Source organism: Pistacia vera, unplaced genomic scaffold, assembly GCF_008641045.1.
Source record: "Pistacia vera cultivar Batoury unplaced genomic scaffold, PisVer_v2 Contig501, whole genome shotgun sequence".
Classification (NCBI taxonomy): domain Eukaryota; kingdom Viridiplantae; phylum Streptophyta; class Magnoliopsida; order Sapindales; family Anacardiaceae; genus Pistacia; species Pistacia vera.
Genome location: NW_022196337.1, coordinates 287,840 through 310,261, shown reverse-complemented (window position 1 = coordinate 310,261; position 22,422 = coordinate 287,840). Strand labels below are relative to the sequence as shown.

Below are 22,422 nucleotides of genomic sequence, written 5' to 3'. Positions count from 1 at the left end.
CATTCATTTTGGACGGACGCCCACAAATAAGGGACGCCCATCCTTAACCCAAATATGAAATTAAAAAAAATAAAAAAAACTTTGGGGACGCACGTCCACAAATTGTGGACGGTCGTCCCTTATGTTTGGACGGGCGTCCGTAATAAATGGACGCCCGTCCATTATTTTTCACTTTAAAAAAAAAAACTTTGGGGACGCCTATCCACGAATTGTGAACAGCCATCATTATTTTGGTTTTTAAAAACTAAACAAAAAAATTTGTTTGGACGGGCGTCCGTAATGAATGGACGCCCGTCCATTAACGATGCACATCACGATAAAATATTATATTTCCTTCTTCCGCCACGTTCCTCTCACTCACCTCCTTATATCACCATTACTCTTTGCTCCACCTCTCACAATCCTTTTCATCTTTCTTTCCCACTTCGTGATCATCAACAGTTACAGTCGTCCATCATGTCTGATCGTCCAAGGTCCATGAGCACCCAAGAGTTACGAAAGATCAACCGACTCTTTTGCTCTTATCCAAAATACACCAAAAATGGAATCGTATTCTCTCCGGGAGACAAACACAGTTTCAAAATCCTAACGCCATATCCTTTCTTCTCACTCATACTTCCTCTCTTAACAAATATCAAATGTCTCTTGACTTCTCCATAAGAAACAACTATCACTTCCACTCAAGCAAATATAAATCGCAAAAATAAAAATAGTAAATAAGACACATATTTGGATAATAGCAGGTGAGCGATAATGTCCAACGGTGATGGCGTCTGTGGGTTGGGGCAAGAATGTGTTTTCACGAGTTAATCGTGACGGTGTTCTGGCGATTCGTATGGATTCTTGCGAGTTTAATGTTCTTGGTTCTCTGTCTCTCGGATTTGGTTGGCTAGGAGAAAGTTAAAAATGGCGGAGAAGAGCAAGGTGCGTGAACGTGATGTTTGTAGAGAGAGTTTGGGATTCCACTTGTTTTTAACTACTTTTTGCATTGAACGTGGCTGAGGCGCCAGAGCCAGGATCCTTGGACGGGTTAGAGATAATAATATTTTCATCCCTATGGTTTGAAGGAACTATCTTAAGGTTGGTGCTCTGTCGTAGAACTCCTGGGTGTTCATGGACCTTGGATGATCAGACATGATGGACGACTGTAACTGTTGATGATCACGAAATGGGAAAGAAAGATGAAAAAGATTGTGAGAGATGGAGCAAACAGTAATGGTGATATAAGGAGGTGAGTGAGAGGAACGTGGCGGAAGAAGGAAATGTAATATTTTATCATGATGTGCATTGTTAATAGACGGGCGTCCATTCATATGAATACGGACGCCCATCCAAACAAATATTTTCTTTAGTTTTTAAAAACCAAAATAATGGACGGGCGTCCATTCATTTCGGACGCCTGTCCAAACAAATTTTTTCTTTAGTTTTTAAAAACCAAAATAATGGATGGGCGTCCATTTCTTATGGATGCCCATCCAAAAGTAAGGGACGGTCATCCATAATTCGTGGATGGGCATCCCCAAAGTTTTTTTTTAAAGTGAAAAATAATGGATGGGCACGTAAGTTGTGGACGGCCGTCCCCAAGTTTTTTTTTTTTTTTTTTTTTTTCATATTTGGGTTAAGGACGAGTGTCCTTATTTGTGGGCGCCCATCCAAAATGAATGGACGGCCATCCATAATGGATTAACGACCGTCTCTAATTTTTATAAAAATATTTTATTACATTTTACTTATGGACGGGCGTCCTTTAAATGTGGACGCCCGTCCGTAGTAAATGGACCCCCGTCCATATAATATGGACGGGAGTAGAAAAATATTTATTGTTTAATCACACGTTTGGATTGTTGGTGTGAGTCAGGGGGACACGTAGGCATGTACACATTTTCGGTGCAAAAAGTTGGTGTCCATAGCTTTGTTGGTACTAAGATTGTTGATAAAACTTGTTTTGAGAACATAATATCATTATACAATTGGGAGAACGACATTCTCCTCCCCCCCCCCCCCCCCCCCCCCAGGTTTGGCGAAACGACACTTTTCTACCCTTCAAGTTTTAAAATGACACTTTCCCACCCTTTGTTAGGTTCTGTTATATTTTATATTAATATTTTATTGAAAAGACGAAAATACCCTTAAACTTTTTAATTAGCCAAAAAGTCAAATATAAAAAAAAAAAAAAATAGTTAACCCCACCTAAAAAGTTAAGAGTAATGCTATGAAATTGTTTAAAGTTGAACCTTAATATTTATTTATTTATTTATAATGTCATCAATATTATTCAGTAATCTACTAAATTTATAATGTTTTTTATTGTTACTAATTAACATAGAAAATCAATATTCCTAGTTAATTAAATAAACATATGAAAAAAAATATATATCTTTGCATTTGAACTAATAAATAATCGAACAAAAACTTTAACTTAACTAAATTTTAATTTATAATAAATTATTTAAAAGTATTATCGTCTTTTCAGTCAAATATTAATAGAAAACACTAATAGAACTTGACGAAAATTGAGAAAATGTCATTTTAAAACTTTACGGATGAGAAAGTGTCGTTTTGCCCAACCTTGGGTGGGAACATGTCGTTCTCCCTATACAATTTTGTTGTCCAGATTGGATGGATGAGAGCTAGACATCAATGATCACGTGCCACATATTACCAATTATAGATCGCAGCTTCTGAATTTCTCATGCTTGGAGCTTCTATTACAAACAAGGAAAGTTTTGAATTTCAATTTAAGATTTTGTGAAATAGAGAACGATTTCTTTCAAGCAAGAGGATGTTTGATATGCAATTTTAGGAGATTATATGGACCTGCCCTCAAAGTGTGAAAAATAGACATCTACACCCCTTCGATGTGCGCTTAGGGATAACAAAATGCCCCATCAGTTCGGCGTCTCATAGGATCCACCACTACTAGAGTAGGTTTGAGAGACAAATTAAATAACTTAATTGAAATACCTCATATTTCTTGAAATAATACAGTAAAACATCTCCATAGTGATATTCTATATAAGAATAAACTCTATATAATTATAAAAAAAATTATTCTCAATTAGAGATAGTTATAAATAAGAATAAATTTCATATTGTAATAAATTATAATTATTCTAATTCTCGTTTTAAGGAAAGTTGCCTCCACATAGTAATAATTATCTGTATATTACAAAAAAATATATGATCTATTGCATTAAGGGTTTAAGATGAAATAAAATATTATCTAAAACTGTTTGGGACAATGATTTATGTCCATGATATCACCATGCACTCGGGCATCTTCTCCTGTGTGTCGGCAACATCCTAGCCTTTTATTTGTTGCTTTATTTTATTTTGTTACGCGTGTCTGTATTGTTTTGTTGGCCACATCCTGGCCTTCCATGTGTCGCTTTAGATTTTGTTCTTTCTTATCCCAATGTAATATGTGTCGCTTGTAAGACTCCCCTCTTTCCCTATAACAGAGGGCTTCCCTTCTCTTAGAAGGCAGATCAAAATAACAATAAAATTTCTCTCTCTAAAAATGTCTCCCTCAGACTAAATTTATCTACATTAGTTCTGATACGAAATACACTGGTTGGAAGTCGCTCCTCTCCAAAATATTTCTAGTTTCTCAAGCATGTTTAGAGCTTCTCAACACGAAAATTTTTGTATTTCCATACTATCATCCTCATAATTATTTCCCTTCTCATTTTGTCAAATTATAGCAATGACTTCTTCTTTAGTTAAAACATACATGACTTATAGCTCATTTAGATGATTGAGAAAGACATTAATATCTATTCGATTAGTGTAGTGACGTTGTCAAATCTGATTATTAAATTCGACAATAACTCTTTAATTCTCCTTATCTACTTTATTTATAACTTGCAATTCATCTATACTGGGGGTCCTAATTTAGCAATGCTTAAAACAATTGACAATTATCTATGGCGTCACATCAATTGACCATGCAGTAACTGCATTTACAATTCTATTAAGAATACTTATCTTTGTTGGTTCCAAGACACGATCTTCTATCCGTTTCAAAAGTAGGCAATTGAAGCGTTAAATTGAAACCCTAATACTATTAAAACATGAATTGAAATCCTAATGTTGTACTATTAAAACATGAGTTATGAAATAAGAAATTTTTGTAACTACATCTTTATTAAGTTATAATCTGCTTATAGTACTAAAATTAGTTATTCTTACCATTATGATTATAGAGAGGTTTTACTGTATTATTTAAAAAAAAAAAAGTAAAATAGTTTTTTTTTTTTATTATATGTATAATTTTATAAAAAAAGGTAATATGCTAATTATATTTAAGAAATAATTATAGATCAATATCAAAGCTTAAAATAAAACAAAAATAATATTTAAAAAAAAAAAAAAAAAAACTCAAAACCTAACAAAAGTCAAAACAATCATGAATCCTAAATATTTGTAGGATGACTTGTTTATAAAACCATTAAAAGAACATTCACGCCGACTCCAATTTGATGGTTTGATTTAATTAGAGAAATATGGTTTCTATCTAATAAGACTCATGTTGATTATAATAATAAATAAATACAAACATCTCATCATTTATAATGAAAATCAGATTTTATAAAATCATTTAAATATTGTTTTTAAAAATACCCCACCAATTTATTTTCTGTACATCTATATCTCAAAAAATATATAATTTATATATGTATAACAAATCAAAACATGTGTTATATTTTATAAAAATAAAAATAGATACACAATTATATTGACTTATGTAATTGGTGAATTAAGTCTCTGTTTTGAAACAACCGGAGTGGAGCCTAGATACTGAAGACCCTGCCCTCCTTCCTCCACAAAAAACAAGTGGCTCAAAAAATTCAATTAGTTATAATTATTATGAAATTGATCTTTACAACATAAAATAATTATATATATATATATATATATTGAAAATCCGTGGGAGGAATCCTAACATAAAAAAAAAATAAAAAAAATGTAAAGAATAAAAATAAATAATAATAGATTCATGTGAAGATGGCAGTAGGATGAGTGTGATTGGTTGGTGAAGGCTGCATCTATATAGACAAATATTTGTAAGGATGTTTTTGTATTGATTTTAAGAGGAAAAATAAAAGAAATAGAAATGCACGTGGGACGTAAGTCGTGGTCTGCGCTTGCTGGTCGGTTGCTAGCTAACTTTCCAATGAGCTGGTGGTTAACCCTCCTTCCTTCCTTCCTTCCCTTGTCTTTATCACTTGTTTTTCTTTTTTTTTTTTTAATGGAGTCAAAATCATACGTCGGTCCATGCAATCATGATGGATTGATTAATGATTTTTTTCTTATTATTTTAATAATATCAGAATCTAAGTGTCATTAATGTGCAATTTCAAAACACAATTTGCACATTAAAGATTGGGTTTGCTTAAATGTTTTAAAAAAAACTAAGCCATTACAATGGAAGTTGATGTTTAACAATTTGGAATGAATACATATGCCGTACCATTCTATTGTATTAGTATATAGATATAACATAACAAAAAGTAGAGCTCATATTTGTATAAAAGGAGAGAGTGGAGTTTGTCTGGTGGATGGCAAGTTCATACATTGGTTATTGGTAAGGACCAATTGCCAACCAACGCACTATTAAAGAAACAGTGGTTATGTTTATGTTTATAATTGTTCCCGTTGAATGGGGGAAGCACAGAACACATGGTTGGGCAGTTTGAAGGCGAAGGTCACCATGTCACTCACATTTCCACATTTGCAATTCTACTCAAATTTATTTCTACGTATTCATACTAATTTAATTATTTCTTTTTTCACAATCTTATGGACGAAACCAATCAAATTATAACTTTCTGAATTTGTTTTACATATTTAAATCCATAACTCTATATATTTAATAAAAGAGAAAAAAAATCACCTTATTTGTAATCAACTTAATTGGATGATTTTGAAGGCTTTGGATTATAGTGAAAATCAGTTTGGTAATGACATCTCAAATTAGTCATCCTAGTACTAAGATTGTTGATAAAACTTGTTTTAAGAACAGAATATCATTATACAGTTGGGAGAACAATATTTTCCCACCTAAGGTTTGGCGAAACAACACTTTCTCACCCTTCAAGTTTTAAAATGACACTTTCTCACCCTTTGTTAGGTTCTGTTATATTTTATGTTAATATTTTATTGAAAAGACGAAAATACCCTTAAAATTTTTAATTAGCCAAAAAGTCAAATATTAAAAAAAAAAATAGTTAACTCCACCTAAAAAGTTATGAGTAATGCTATGAAATTGTTTAAAATTGAACCTTAATATTTATTTATTTATTTATAATGCCATCAATACCTATCAATATTATTCAATAATCTACTAAATTTATAATGCTTTTTATTTTTACTAATTAACATAAAAAATCAATATTTCTAATTAATTAAATAAACATATGAAAAAAAAAAAAATCTTTACATTTGAACTAATAAATAATCGAACAAAAACTTTGACTTAACTAAATTTTAATTTATAATAAATTTATCGTCTTTTCAGTTAAATATTAATAGAAAGCACTAATAGAACTTGACGAAAATTGAGAAAATATCATTCTGAAACTTGACGGATGAGAAAGTGTCGTTTTGCCCAACCTTGGGTGGGAACATGTCGTTCTCCCTATACAATTTTGTTGTCCAGATTGGATGGATGAGAGCTAGACATCAATGATCACGTGCACTGCACTATGCCACATATTACCAATTATAGATTGCAGCTTCTGAATTTCTCATGCTTGGAGCTTCCATTACAAACAATGGAAAGTTTTGAATTTCAATTTAAGATTTTGTGAAATAGAGAACGATTTCTTTTAAGCAAGAGGATGTTTGATATGCAATATTAGGAGATTATTGGACCTGCCCTGAAGTGTGAAAAATAGACATTTACACCCCTTGGATGTACGCTTAGGGATAACAAAGTGCCCCATCAGTTCGGCGTCTCATAGGATCCACCACTACTGGAGTAAGCTTGAGAGACAAATTAAACCACTTAATTGAAATACCTCCTATTTCTTGAAGTAATACAGTAAAATATCTCTATAGTGATACTCTATATAATTATAAAAAAAATCATTTTCAATTCGAGATAGTTATAAATAAGAATAAACTTCATATTGTAATAAATTATAGTTATTCTAATTCCCGTTTTAAGGAAAGTTGCCTCTACATAGTAATAATTATCTGTATATTACAAAAATATATATGATATATTGCATTAAAGGTTTAAGATGAAATAAAATATTTATCTAAAATTGTTTGAGACAATGATTTATGTTTTAAAGTTGTTACCACATCTTTTAAGTTGTGGGTACATTACTCCAAAATATTTATAGTTTCTCAAGCATGTTTAGAGCTTCTTAACACGAAACTTTTTGTATTTCCATATTATCATCCTCATGATTATTTCCCTTCTCTTCTTGTCAAATTGTAGCACTGATTTCTTCTTCAGTTAAAGCATACATGACTTGTTGCTCATTTGGATGATTGATAAAGACATTAATATCCATTCGACTAGTGTAGTGATGTTGTCAAATATGATTATTCAATTCGACAATAACTCTTTGATTTTCCTTATCCACTTTATTTGTAACTTGCAATTCATCGACATCGAGGGTCCTAATTTAACAATGCTTAAAATAATTGACAATTATCTGTGGCTTCACATCAATTGACCATGCAGTAACTGCATTTATAATTCTATCAATGACACTTATCTTTGTTGGTTCCAAGACATGATTTTCTATCCGTTTCAAAAGTAGACAATTGAAGCGCTAAATTGAAACCCTAATACTATTAAAACATGAATTGAAATCCTAATGTTATACTATTAAAACGTGAATTATGAATTATGAAATTTTTGTAAATACATCTCTATTAAGTTATAACCTCCATATAATAATAAAATTAGTTATTCTCACCATTATGAGTATAGAGAGGTTTTACTGTATTATGTATTAAAAAAAAAAAAAAGTAAAATAGTTTTTTTATTATTATTATATGTATAATTTTATAAAAAAGGTAATATGCTAATTATATTTAAGAAATAATTATAGATCAATATCAAAGCTTAAAATAAAACAAAAATAATATTTAAAAAAAAAAAAAAAAAAACTCAAAACCTAACAAAAGTCAAAACAATCATGAATCCTAAATATTTGTAGGATGACTTGTTTATAAAACCATTAAAAGAACATTCACGCCGACTCCAATTTGATGGTTTGATTTAATTAGAGAAATATGGTTTCTATCTAATAAGACTCATGTTGATTATAATAATAAATAAATACAAACATCTCATCATTTATAATGAAAATCAGATTTTATAAAATCATTTAAATATTGTTTTTAAAAATACCCCACCAATTTATTTTCTGTACATCTATATCTCAAAAAATATATAATTTATATATGTATAACAAATCAAAATATGTGTTATATTTTATAAAAATAAAAATAGATACACAATTATATTGACTTATGTAATTGGTGAATTAAGTCTCTGTTTTGAAACAACCGGAGTGGAGCCTAGATACTGAAGGCCCTGCCCTCCTTCCTCCACAAAAAACAAGTGGCTCAAAAAATTCAATTAGTTATAATTATTATGAAATTGATCTTTACAACATAAAATAATTATATATATATATATATATATTGAAAATCCGTGGGAGGAATCCTAACATAAAAAAAAAATAAAAAAAATGTAAAGAATAAAAATAAATAATAATAGATTCATGTGAAGATGGCAGTAGGATGAGTGTGATTGGTTGGTGAAGGCTGCATCTATATAGACAAATATTTGTAAGGATGTTTTTGTATTGATTTTAAGAGGAAAAATAAAAGAAATAGAAATGCACGTGGGACGTAAGTCGTGGTCTGCGCTTGCTGGTCGGTTGCTAGCTAACTTTCCAATGAGCTGGTGGTTAACCCTCCTTCCTTCCTTCCCTTGTCTTTGTCACTTGTTTTTTTTTTAATGGAGTCAAAATCATACGTCGGTCCATGCAATCATGATGGATTGATTAATGATTTTTTTTTATTATTTTAATAATATCAACATTAATGTGCAATTTCAAAACACAATTTGCACATTAAAGATTGGGTTTGCTTAAATGTTTTAAAAAAAACTAAGCCATTACAATGGAAGTTGATGTTTAACAATTTGGAATGAATACATATGCCGTACCATTCTATTGTATTAGTATATAGATATAACATAACAAAAAGTTGAGCTCATATTTGTATAAAAGGAGAGAGTGGAGTTTGTCTGGTGGATGGCAAGTTCATACATTGGTTATTGGTAAGGACCAATTGCCAACCAACGCACTATTAAAGAAACAGTGGTTATGTTTATGTTTATAATTGTTCCCGTTGAATGGGGGAAGCACAGAACACATGGTTGGGCAGTTTGAAGGCGAGGGTCACCATGTCACTCACATTTCCACATTTGCAATTCTACTCAAATTTATTTCTTCGTATTCATACTAATTTAATTATTTCTTTTTTCACAATCTTATGGACGAAACCAATCAAATTATAACTTTCTGAATTTGTTTTACATATTTAAATCCATAACTCTATATATTTAATAAAAGAGAAAAAAATCACCTTATTTGTAATCAACTTACCCCATTGAATTAAATATAGTCAAATTATTCCCGAATCTCGAGATGTCATCAAAAAACCGTTACCTGATAAAAGGTTAAATCGAGAAAATCACAGAAAAAGAGTAAAATTATGTATATAAATTCTAAGGGTTGACTTAGCGGTTAAGTATGTTTGCTCCCTTCTTTGAGTTTTTAGATTCAAACCTTGGGCTTATCTAATCTTTTAGGCTTGTAAGGGTTTAACGGACCTTGAGGATTAGTTGAGATGTGTGCAAACTGACAACTGACTTGGACATCCCGATTATCAATATATATATACTTCAGTTACTTCTCTAACCCTAAATTAGATTAATGTATGCAGATTGTATTTGACAATAGATTCTTACAAAAACTAGATAATATATTATTCAATTGAACTATGCAGATTGTATTTGACAATAGATTCTCACCAAAATTAGATAACAAATTATTCAATTAAGCTATGAAAATCCCATGGCCATATTAGATTAATTTCACGTTGTTTTCGATTTGCTAAACTCTGGCGTGGCGTGTAGCTGCAGGAGTAGTTTATGCAATGCATTCAAAGTCATAGCAAAGAGTTTGTCTTATCCTTAAATAAATAAATAAATATATATATATATTAGAAAAAAAAAATTTTCAAATAAAACATGTTGAGAATTTTATAATATGTAATGAAAGAATAGCTGTTAACTATAAGGCCTCCACAACAACTAGTTTTCAACAAATCCAGTGATGAAACATAAGAGACAATGGTTTGTATTAATAATTTTTTTTTTTAATCTTGTAGCCCTCCCAATCTAAAGGTCAAAATGCATTGATACCACTAAGAATGAAGAAATTAATAAACAATGAAATTATGTTTGGAATATTGTCAGAGGAAACAAAAGACATCCAAAGGCAGTATTGTTTTTAGTATTGTCAAAGTGTCAAAATGGTTAAAAGAAAATAAAAAAGAAAACTTGAAAAGTGACTAGTTTGTAAGCCTGTACCTGAAATTCATCACATGAATGATTAAACGAACACACAAGTATTTTTCAAATGGATCTAAAGAATATATTCTATTTTACATTCTCACACAAAGACTTCAACCATAAACTGGTAGTTGGGGTTTTGGGAGTTTCTTATTTTCTTGGCCTCCCTCGAAGGAAGGGTAGATAGATGGACTCCATTCCAATCCTTTTAAACCTTTCTTCTTGCCCCTCTTTCTTTCTCTCAATTAACACCAATCAGACTCTCACTCTCTGTCCATTCTACTAAAATATGGCACCCAAAAATGATGCATCCGCCAAGAAAGTAATGAACAAAGGCGCTTGGACGGCCGAGGAAGATAGAAAACTAGCTGAGTATATTGAAATTCATGGGGCAAAGAGGTGGAAAACTGTTGCTACTAAATCAGGTTTGGCACATTTGAATTTATTACCCTTGTTTAATTTGCAACTACGAAGAAAGAAAATGTATCATTCTAGTATTGATAAGAATTGATTTTGCAGGTCTAAATCGATGCGGCAAGAGTTGCAGACTAAGATGGTTGAATTATTTGAGACCCAACATCAAGAGAGGAAACATTTCGGACGAAGAAGAGGACTTGATTCTTCGACTCCATAAATTACTTGGCAACAGGTACATTAACGTTAAAACTAGTTATATATGTTGATAGAACTGAGAAAATGTAACTGACACATGGTTTTCCGCAGATGGTCGTTGATTGCTGGGAGACTTCCAGGACGAACAGACAATGAAATAAAGAACTACTGGAATTCTCATTTGAGCAAGAAAATAAATAAAAAGGAGAAACCGCCACAACCAGTAATTCTGCAAGAAACTGCCCATCAAAAGACCTCCACCAACATAAATGAGGTTAACGAAGAAGGTGGGGATGGCAGAGGAATTGGAAACTCGGAAGTCAATTTTGATGTAAACGAATTTTTCGATTTCTCTACTGAAGGATCCTACGGTTTGGAGTGGGTTAATAAGTTTCTTGAACTGGATGAAGAATCTTGGCTCACTGATAAAAGATGAGCATTTTATGAATATTGGTTTTCTCCTGTATATAAATAAATTATATAATTTTAATCATTCATGAGTCAATTACTTGTTCATGGCTCAATGCTCAATGCCACAGGTATTAAACAGGTAAGTTTGAAGTGAAGGACAAGGAAACAACTTGGTCACAATTGTCGTGTATAATAAAAACAGACGAAACGATGGTATACATAAAAGCTGGATATACACTGCTCATGTTTCTTCAATTTTGAGACAACATTCACCTTTCAAAATAAATCCATTAGTTGATGATGAAATACCCTTTTTTCTTTTTTAATTTTAATTTCTGATTTCAAAATTATTGGACCCTATTTATTTATGTAATACATCTCTTGGAGTTACTATAAGTAGGTCAGTTTGGTTCAGGTTTTGCCAAATCCAAATTTTTTTGGGTTCCAAAATTAAATTGGGTTGGTTCCGTTCGGGTTTAGTTTAATAAAATTAGTATTTTTTCTTTCTCAAGTTAATATTTTATAATTTTCAATACAATTTATTTTCCAAATTAAAAATAAATTGAATTTTGATAAGAATCTTAATAACGTAGTTTATTGACTTCAACAATTGCATGAGAAGCACATATAATAAGTTAATTAATGATAAATTTATTCAAAATATTATTATTAAATTATTTAATAAAATTATTATATGGTTTGGTTTGGGTTTTTCAGGTTGAAGAGTAAATCCAACCCTGCTCGTTTAATTTTTATTCAGTTTAGTTCGGTTCAGTTTTGCATTTTAATATCTTAAAACCCGACCCAAACCATTCGGTTCATTTGGGTTTTCGGGTTCGTTTGGGTTTGCACTTTGCACACCCCTAACTGGAAGGATGTGACACCTTCACTTTAGAATTAACTAAAATGAAATGATGTGAGCTAACATTTCAGATGAAGAACAGATATCTGATAAAATATTATGTGGTTGAGATTTTTTAATTTGAAAGTTTTGTTGATGGATCTGTAACTGGGATAAGATAGGACATGACATGAGTTACCCAATAATAAGTGCACTACCTTATTGCTTTAAAAAAGTATATGCACTCGTCTACTTGTTTCAAATTGATTAAAATAAAAGAGAAACGATATGCGACCAAAATTGGAAAACTTAACAGACTAACGGTAACGGCAATTGTTTTTATGTTCTTTAAAAGGTCAATTTAGGCGCAATGGAATATACATTATATAGAAATTATATGGTTAAAGCTGTTTATACTATGATTTTTAACATATCAAATAATTTTTGGTGAACACGAGACTCAAAATTTCATGCTAAAGAGTGTGGAGGTTTGAGTCATTTTCAAGGCATAATATTGAGAATTTTCATTAATGAGCTTCAATAATCAAATCAAATATCTTAAAATCGGTATAAGTTTGACAATGAATTACAAAATATTGTTATCGTTTGTCCTGTTAAGTATATACTTAACAAAAGTCACACAAGAATAGATTCACCCTGAGTATATTATTTAAACAGGAATCTCAGTATAGACCTCTAGTAAAATGATACAATATATAGAACTCGAAAAATGGCTGTCTATACTAGGGGGTGTCAAAAGTGGTTAACCGAACCGGTTAACCGCTTTTTTGAACCGAACCGGTTTTTGTTCGGGAAAATTTCCAAAACGAAACCGAACCGGTTTTCCCTTTTTTTTTAAAACTTATTTTTTTATTTTTTCCTAAATTAAATTATAAATATAAATAATACAATCCAAATAAAAATTAGACATTCATATATATCGATTGACCACTACTAACAATACATTAAAAATATTATTATTTTTATTTAATTATAATATATAATATTATTATTTTTTATTTAATATATAATATTTATTTTATTTATATATAATATATATATATATTTTTTTTTTTTTTGTAAAACCGGTTCAAAAAATTGGTTTCGGTTAACCGCTTTTTATTTTTTCCCGAATCGGTAACCGAACCATTTTTTCGGTTAATCGGTTTTTCGGTTCGGTTCGGTTTTTGTATTTTTTTGAACACCCTAGTCTATACTATAACCCAACTAATTAAGTAAAAAGAAATTTATGGGGTAACATAACTTTGGTATATTTTGTTGGTAAAAGAAATTTGAATTTCTGCTATTATAATGTATAGATTTAAATTTCTATTATTTTCTAATTAGACTTGGGCATTTGGGATCGAGCCAAAAAATGGTCTTAGGACGGTCCAGGAGGCCTGGTCTCAAACCGGACAGGCTCATGGAGGAGGGATCGGTCCGTAGATCGGGCCTCCTCCAAGGCTAGGCCTGGCACCGATCCCAGGCTCGGGCCCAAACCTATTTTTTTTTTTTTCCAAAAGCCCTTTGGAAATATCTAAAAACCCATTGTAAATTTGAAAAAACAAAAATATTGAGAGTTAACTTAATATTTTACAAAAAAAAAAAAAAAAAAAAGATACAACAGCACATGACCGTTGGCCGCAGGGAAGTTTTTTTTTTTTTTTCATTTTCCCCCAAACCTACACTTAAATAATCCTCCACACCTCCATTTTTTCCACAACCACTCTCAATCTTTTTTCTTTTCTCTACTCCAATCCAATTCTCATTCATATTCTCTTCAATTCAATTTATATTTAAAATTTATACATATTATTATTTATTTATTTATATTATTCAGTTGGAGAAGAAGTACCCCCAAATAATGCAATTGTCCTGTTCATCTTCAACCGAACCTAGTAAACAAATTCAAACTCAACTTAATTTTAATCCACAATCCTCAACTTTGTCAACATGGCAATATAATGCACTCCAAGCACGAGAGGAAATAGCAAAATACATAGTTGCTATGGACTCTCTCCTTTCTTTATCTGAAAATCCTTATTTTATTCACATGATTAAAAATGCATTTTGTTCGGCATATACCTCTATTCGTAGAGGTACAAGTAGAAAAGACATACTAAAACTTTATAACAAAATAAATGTTCAACTTAAAAACGAATTCAAAATTTTAGGAATATATCTATTGCATTTACTTCAGACATATGGGCTTGTAGATCAAAAACAGATTTTTTAATTGTCACAATACATTACTTAGGTTATAGTTGGGGTTTATAACAAAAATTGATAGGTCTTAGACCATTATATACTGCACATAATGCTAACACTATTTATTTTACAATTCTTGAAGTTTGCAAAAATATGTATTAACTGATAGAGTTGTAGCGCTAACGCCAGAGAATGCAGCTGTTAACACCACAACTATTTCTTTATTTGAAAAGAAATTGGATTCGCATGGTGAAGGCAATTTTTTTCACTAGAAAGGTGCTTGCCACATTATCAATTTGATTGTTAAAGCGGGTTTAGAAGCTATAAATTTGAAGATTGAGAAGGTGTGCGCAGCTATCGAATTCACCGTCGGCAGTAGCAGCAAAAGATGGCAAGACTACGTCAAATATTATAAGCAAGAGGGCCCACTAGTTCAACCTTTGAAGTTATATACGGAGATACCTATCTATTGGAACTTCACCTACTTTATGTTGGAAAAAGCTTTGTCAACCGTAAGACAAATTACAAATTTCATCAACCGGAGGAACTTGTCAGCTATGATGATTGGACAGTTTGCAAACCTCTTTATTCATTTCTTAAAGTTTTTTATGATTCCAATAATACATTAAGTAGTATTTATTATCCTACTATTAATTTAGCATTAGATATTTTACTTCAAATTTCTAAAACTTTTGCCAAATATAGATATAATGACGTCTTAATGGAAATTGTTTTAAAGGTAGAAAAAAAATACGAGAAATATTGGTTAGATATTTCATTCTTATATGGATTAGGCCTTGTTGTAGATCATAGGTTTAAATTACACGTAGTTGATTGTATAATTACTAAGATAGGCTAGCATTTAGGACATAATTATACGTCTTATTTGATTAACTTTAAGCAAAAATTGGAAAGCTTTTTTTCTTTATATTAGAGCAGGTACAATGGAAGTGGAACTGGAACTAGAACGTCCAACAAAGACGACCAACAGGACCCTGATGAAGACATCTATCAAGGATCGAGCATGTGAATATATATGGAACATGGTGGAAGTAATAGCTCCAGCTTGTACATACATGGACTAAATGAGCTGAATCACTACCTACAAATGGACATGTCCTACATGACGAAGAAGGAGAAACGTGATATGGGTGTGCTTCAATGGTGGAAACAACATCAAAGTTGATTCCCCATTGTAGCCCAAATAGCACACATTTTATCTGTGCCAATTTCTACAATTGCATTTGAGTCAGTATTCTCAACGAGTGCCCGGATTGTTGAAGACAGAAGATGCTCTTTAACCAATGAGATAATTGAAGTGATAACATGTTTATGGGATTGGACTCATATAGAGAGAAGACTACAACAACACCTTGAAGATCCCGAACAACTCGAACTCTTCAGGAGCACAAATTTGAATGATGTAAATACTGTTGACGAAGTAAATGAATAATTTAATAAAAACAAATTTATTTAATTGTTTATTTGTGAAGTGTGAATGTGTGATTATTACATTTATATTAAAATTAATTAATTAAATTATCTCTTTAAAATTTAAATTTAAAACACCCCACGTTTATAAATAATTATTAATTATAATTAACAATTAATTAATTAATTAATTTTTAAAATTAATTAAAAATTTACTAATCTCCCCTTAAAAATTATATAAACCCCTCTATATAATTTTATTTGGCCCCTTAAATATAAAAATAAAAAAATTGGGGGAATAAATTTTTTAGGCCCATAGCGGGCCTGGGACCCATGAGTAGTCTTGGGATTGGTCCCAATTGGGCCTAGACCCAGCCCAATTGAGAAGGGTCCCTGCCTAGGTCTATTTCTAATACTTCGTTTAGTTTGATATTAATTTTTCAACTACCAATTAAAAAGTCATGGACCCAATGTATTAATTCTAGGGATGGGCACGGGCAGGTCATGGTCGAGGACCCCTGTCTCCGACCCTAGCCCAAAAGCCCAAGGGGATTCCTCAATCCCGACCTATAGCCTATTTAGGGAATTCAGGGAATCTCCGAGTAAAGCCCGTTCCCCAAATGAGGAATTCGGGGATTTGGGGGTTTTGTGTCTTTTTGTGTCCTTATTACCATTTTCTCCAAATTATAATATACCATCAAAAAAGAAATTAAATCTATAATGCTTTATTGATTTATTGTAATCAATCAAAACATCAAATGATATATTACACATATATAACATATATATTATGTATTAATATATGATTATAGATAATAAAATATTATGTATAATGTATAACATATATATATACAAGCCGAGCCGAGGATTTCGGTGCGGAGACAAAACGGGGCTGGGGCTGGGGCGGGGCGAGACCTATCTCGACCCATCCCTGAATTTCGAGACTAATTTTGGGCTTGATCTCGGCCCAAATCCTGAATGATTCGGAAAAACTCTGCTCCGTTCAGGACGGATCCCACGGGGTCGGGTTTTATGTCCATCCCTAAGTAATTCCATTCATAGAAAGGACTGAGACAAGTTACGTTACCTTTGACACTAAATTATTGTTATTATATGTTAAGACATTTAATTCGTCTAACTATGTCATCACAGACTTTGATTGATTGATTATGTAAAATCAAATAAATTTCCATAAATAATGCAACGATTATGGCAAAGTACACTCGATGTTTTTCCCAAGACCATATGCAATTTAAAGTGTAAAATTGACTGCCTTTATTGTTTTTGAGCTGTTTTCCTTCCATAAGCCTCTATTTTAAGATCCATTTGCTTGATATGTATGGTGGCACTAGTCCATAAATCATCAATAATTTTTTTTACTGATTTTGACAAGACAAATTTAGTGCATATGAAGTGAAACATCATAAAAGCTAAGCATCGTAATCTGAAAATAAAAAGTACAAAGATGGAAAAACAAAAACACAATAAATTATGTACAAATTCAACTATAATTAGGGCTCAACAAATTCAAGTCATCCACCATGTTACTTTCTGACATATAATTAACAACACTCATATATTAAAGGATTAAAAAAAAAAAAAAAAAAAAAAACTTAGTATTTGTTAGCTCTCCCTGTAAATAGTATCAGTGTTAAACTAGGATGATTATTATTCATAAAATCACCTGCCTATTTATGGACTCAATGCTTGCTGCTCTGTTAGCTTGGATGCCCTGAAAAGACAACACAAATATCGGTCGTCAAACTTATAAATACAGGAAAAATGAACGGCTTTGTGAGTTTTTGATGTATGAAGTTTGGAAAATGTTTACTTAAAAACTTAACTACTCCCTTAAACGCCACTAATCCTCTCCAATGTCAACGAATTTATCAGTACTACAGTGTCTCGTTTCATCATAGGACAGGGACACAACTCTCGTTTTAAACAACACATAAACAGAAATTAGATACTATCACTATTCAATTTTGTAGTAGTAAGTGGCACATCCCTCCGTCAAGATGTGGGGTCGTGTAATCGTTGGCTAAATTTAATTTCTTGTGGACGAACAAAGCAGGGGCAGGCTTATCAGTTATTGGTCCCAGCATCATTTTACACTTATGTAATAAGGCATAAATTAGCATAAGATTGATACAATTAAATATGTGAACAATTTATCAGGTTATACTTGAATCATGAATGAGTCTCTGGTTTCACTGTGTTTATCAAATCTTCGTCCCTTCTCACAAACAGTCCAGAGCAAATGGATACACATCAAACTATCTTCAAGGTGAAAAAAGCTGCTGCATCTCTTTGAAATCTCAACTGCTAGGCTTGTTAACTTCTGGAACTAGTTTTAGCCCTGTCATTAACCTTTTACTTGTTTCAGTAATCAACATGACCTGGCTGGAGTTTTTAAGTAATTACACGCAAAGGAATCATACCTAAAAGATTCACAATGACTGGACATCCTGAATTTGGCTCAACCTTTTAACCCAAATTGAGTGCAGTATCATGTGGAACAAATCATATTTGACTGGTATAGGGTTCCAAAAAAAATGCTTCTGAACCATCTTTACATTTGCTTGCATCCTGAGATATTTTCTCAAAGGAATAGCCAATAGAATCTCCTTTAGTTTGGGAATATCCTTCTCAGCTACCACAATAGAGAATGCACTCCAATCTAGTACTTCACTGAGAGGTAGGACAAAATTATCAGCAATAATCACTGGAACACATTCATAATATATGGACTCAACAATCCTGGGACTATTTACTTCAAAACCCATGGGGCATATGCAATACTTGCTTGATTTCATGTGTTGAATATAAGACATATTTCTAGCGACATGAACAGGTAAACGACCATGAATTTTCATGTCCTCATCTTTCCTCCAATACTTAAGAAGAATAGGTCGGACCCTACCATGCATAAATCCAGCGAAGAAGGCAAGGATTGGACGCTGAGATACTCTATTTCTCGCCCCAATATACCTATGAGGTCTCCTGGGAGTTCTTATGGTGGTTTCTGGCAGGGAAACATCATGTCCAGCCTTAAAAATACCTTCAGATGTATCAGCATTACATAGAGCTTTTATGGCATTTTCTTTTAGTTCCTTGTGCGAAGTTGTTGTGTAAGGACCCTGCAAAAGTCAAATCATAAGCTAGATCACAGGAAAGTTAGGGAAACAAACATGATAAAACTAATGAAATTGAATGCACATTCAGATATTTCTAATGAAAGGAGAATCGGCTACCTTACCCAATCATGGCAAGCAACAAAAAAATGATCTGACCCATGAGTGCGGTTCCAGAAAGGATACTTGGCAGCAATAAAGTTCACCCAGTCCCTCAGATGGTTTGCCAGTGATCCTATATCATGTGAATTGGGCTTATAAAGTGTCCTCCCTAACTGGTATACACTATATGGCAGATAAAATAAGTGAGCTTTTCCTGGATCTCTTGTGACAAAATGACTGTTTGCCTCCATTAACTTCATAAACCATCCTTCAGAAGCATAAATCCCTTTTAGCTGAGGTTGATGAAAGATGGGCCTCTTTCCCTCACGGTAAACGTAGACCTTAAGTATCATTTCCATCAATTCGTAGCTCCTGAACTCATCAAAACTTATGATTCTAAATATACTATATCTATTAACATTATTGACAGAGTAAAATGAAAACATTTTTTTAAAATAAACAGAAGAATTAAAAGCCTGGTGAACGGTTAAATAGTACACTACAATTCAAACGACTACTGGATATTCTAGAGCCATTGCTACATAAGTAATTAAAGAAGCATAGAACAGCCATTGCTAGATAAGGATCTTCTTTTAAGAAAAAAAGAAAATGATATAGTTATTCCAAGTTCGAGATTGGATTATTATTTCCTACTCATAGTTCAGATGATTTGATTTCTTAATGAATCAGGCAAAGGCTCCCCTACCTATCTCTAGTAAATTATGAAACAAATGGCAAGAACTTTTACGGCAGAAAATGCAAATGTATATTGAGAGAGTTAAAACTATGGTCAAAGCCAAAATGAAAAGTAAAATACTACAGGAATCTTAAGAACTTGTCAAAACCATAATATTATGTGCACAGAACTGCAACATAGAAACAATCAAATCACCAATAACTGGTTGGTTAATCACTGTATCATATCAACATTAGTCTTTCATTTAGTACAAAATTGGATGTCCAAATTTAAGACCATTGACAAAACATCTCTCTATTTATAAATCCAATTATAAACAATGTGACCCAAAGACATAGCATTTTAGACAAAAGATGATAGTGTAAAGTTATTAACAAATATTTTGAAGCAAAAGAAAGAAAGAGCTTCTCTAATGTATGATATATACCTTTTGAAAACAGAAACATTTTGAAATACAGGAGCATACAGTTCAGGATCTTCAATATTGACTGGAGCATGCTGAATCTCCCTTTTAGCAAACACAAGTGCCTCACTAGATGACAAGGTCCAAATGTGTCTCTGAATTTTATGTGACAAAGTATTAAGATAACTAGCAGTAGATATCTTTATTGTACTTGATAGGAAAACAAAAATAAACCAGAACTTTTAAAAATTTTACCTGCAAACGAGATGGTGGTGTTGCAGGAGGAGGCAGAGGAGGACTTGCTATGACTTTTAACTCCTCGCCTCTTCTCCTTTTTCTCATCTTCTCGATCACTTGAACAGAAGAATTCCTAATGGGAGTAGCTGTAATGTGTTGAAACTGTTCAGTTCTTGCCACATTGAGGCTCTCACTCAACTGGATAGAACCATTCAAGGAACTGTGTGAAAGAACTGTTACAGGCTGTGAGAGAAGCCAAATGTGAAGGACAAAACCAGCCATAGTCACAATGGCTCCAGCAAAAATCAGTTTTCTCCAACCAATGGAAAGCCACCGAGAACAGTGCAATAGATCTCTCATCATGAAAAAAGCAGCACGCTGCAGTATTATTTTCGTCCTTCTAGATATAAACATATCAACCTTAACAATCAATCAAAGAGTAATATTAGGAAGAAAAGAAATTGAAGGCAAGCCGCCAAATATGAATGCATAACTAATTAATTTATGAATTATGAAGACTAAATAAAATAAGCATTGCTAATCCTTAATTTTCAAAACCTACGTACTATGGGAGAGGCTTCACCAAACTTTTATCAATAAGCAGTCAATGAACTTGGACTAATCTACATGAAAAAGAAATAACTGAATTTAATTTAATATTCCCAAATTTTATTTAAAAAAAAAAAAGGAAGAAGAAAAAGAAGAAATCCAATCAAATATGAAATAAAGATTAAAATCAAAGAAAATAAAATCACATTTACGAGAATGTATCACATCACTATTGAGTAAAGTTTTACAAGTTAAATAATCAAAACAGCTTAATATTTGGAGTGAAGTAAATTTATACAATCAACAGTTCTTCATTACCTCTTTCAGTAGCTGTTTAATAACTAATTACAATCAAACCCATTAAAGTAGATTCTAAAACTGAAAAATTAGCTAGTAACACCATGAAATTACCCTACTCAAGTGACGAGCATATAATTATATCAAAACATAAAATCATTTACCTATTTTGGTGGCTCCAGCCTTGATTAATCAGCTTTTTCGGATAACCTGGCATCAATTCAAATCCATTGAAAATATCGAAAAGTGATTCTAATTCTAAGGCCCAAAATGAAAATTAATTCAATTTTGTGGACCCAAAAGTAAATAAATAACAGAATTTTCCGTGATTGAAACCAAAGATTGAGACTAAACATAATTGCAATATGAATCGAAGTAAATAAATTTAATTCTCTGTATCGAATTTTCGGAAATTTAAACAAAATACAGCTATCAGAAACGCATTACATGAATCAAGGGATATATAAAATGAAACAAAAGAAAAAAAAAAAACAGAGAGGGATAAGTTGCATACCTTAATTAAGAGGGAGCCATGCTTCCGGAATTAAAAGAAAAGCTCTTTTAAGGAGCGAGATTGAAGCATATTATGGATCTGAAGTTGAGCGAGAAGAGGCAGGGAGCTAAAACGAAACTGAAGTGAGAGAGAGAGAGAGAGAGAGAGAGAGAGTAACAGAAGATGGCGTGTAATGGAGGGAAAGCGAGAGACGCGGTAACGGTTCTCATATGTTTTATTTAACTGCCCCCGGACTTTTTTAAATTTAAATTTTTCTGTTGTTTTAATTATTTCTTTTTTTAATCTGAAAATACAACATATAATAAAACAAATTATTAGATAATTTTTTGTACATTAGTTACTAAAATATATTTATAAACATATTAAATTATAAA

At 31.9% G+C, this 22,422-nt stretch overlaps 2 protein-coding genes across 2 annotated transcripts; one reads left to right on the top strand and one right to left on the bottom strand.

Moving 5' to 3' along the window:
* Positions 1 to 10,882: 10,882 nt before the first annotated feature.
* Positions 10,883 to 11,929, top strand: LOC116105624 (transcription factor MYB114-like). The gene is made up of 3 exons (XM_031392035.1): positions 10,883 to 11,037; positions 11,132 to 11,261; positions 11,336 to 11,929. Exons 1-3 carry the CDS (start codon positions 10,902 to 10,904, stop codon positions 11,658 to 11,660), a joined length of 591 nt encoding a protein of 196 aa, XP_031247895.1. The 5' UTR covers positions 10,883 to 10,901; the 3' UTR covers positions 11,661 to 11,929.
* Positions 11,930 to 18,522: 6,593 nt separating this feature from the next.
* Positions 18,523 to 22,152, bottom strand: LOC116105608 (probable glycosyltransferase At5g03795). Its single transcript, XM_031392016.1, has 6 exons — positions 22,049 to 22,152; positions 21,699 to 21,744; positions 20,707 to 21,108; positions 20,476 to 20,606; positions 19,375 to 19,723; positions 18,523 to 19,255 (listed from the first exon to the last, which is right to left on the bottom strand). Exons 3-6 carry the CDS (start codon positions 21,100 to 21,102, stop codon positions 18,566 to 18,568), a joined length of 1,566 nt encoding a protein of 521 aa, XP_031247876.1. The 5' UTR covers positions 21,103 to 21,108; positions 21,699 to 21,744; positions 22,049 to 22,152; the 3' UTR covers positions 18,523 to 18,565.
* Positions 22,153 to 22,422: the final 270 nt, after the last annotated feature.

Coding starts and splice junctions, on each gene's coding strand:
- LOC116105624 (XM_031392035.1), top strand. CDS start 10,902: ATGGCACCCAAAAATGATGCATCCGCCAAGAAAGTAATGAACAAAGGC. Junction 11,038..11,131: donor AACTGTTGCTACTAAATCAG/GTTTGGCACATT, acceptor TTGATTTTGCAG/GTCTAAATCGATGCGGCAAG. Junction 11,262..11,335: donor CATAAATTACTTGGCAACAG/GTACATTAACGT, acceptor GGTTTTCCGCAG/ATGGTCGTTGATTGCTGGGA.
- LOC116105608 (XM_031392016.1), bottom strand. CDS start 21,102: ATGTTTATATCTAGAAGGACGAAAATAATACTGCAGCGTGCTGCTTTT. Junction 19,724..20,475: donor AATGTTTCTGTTTTCAAAAG/GTATATATCATA, acceptor TGATGAGTTCAG/GAGCTACGAATTGATGGAAA. Junction 19,256..19,374: donor TTGTTGCTTGCCATGATTGG/GTAAGGTAGCCG, acceptor TGACTTTTGCAG/GGTCCTTACACAACAACTTC.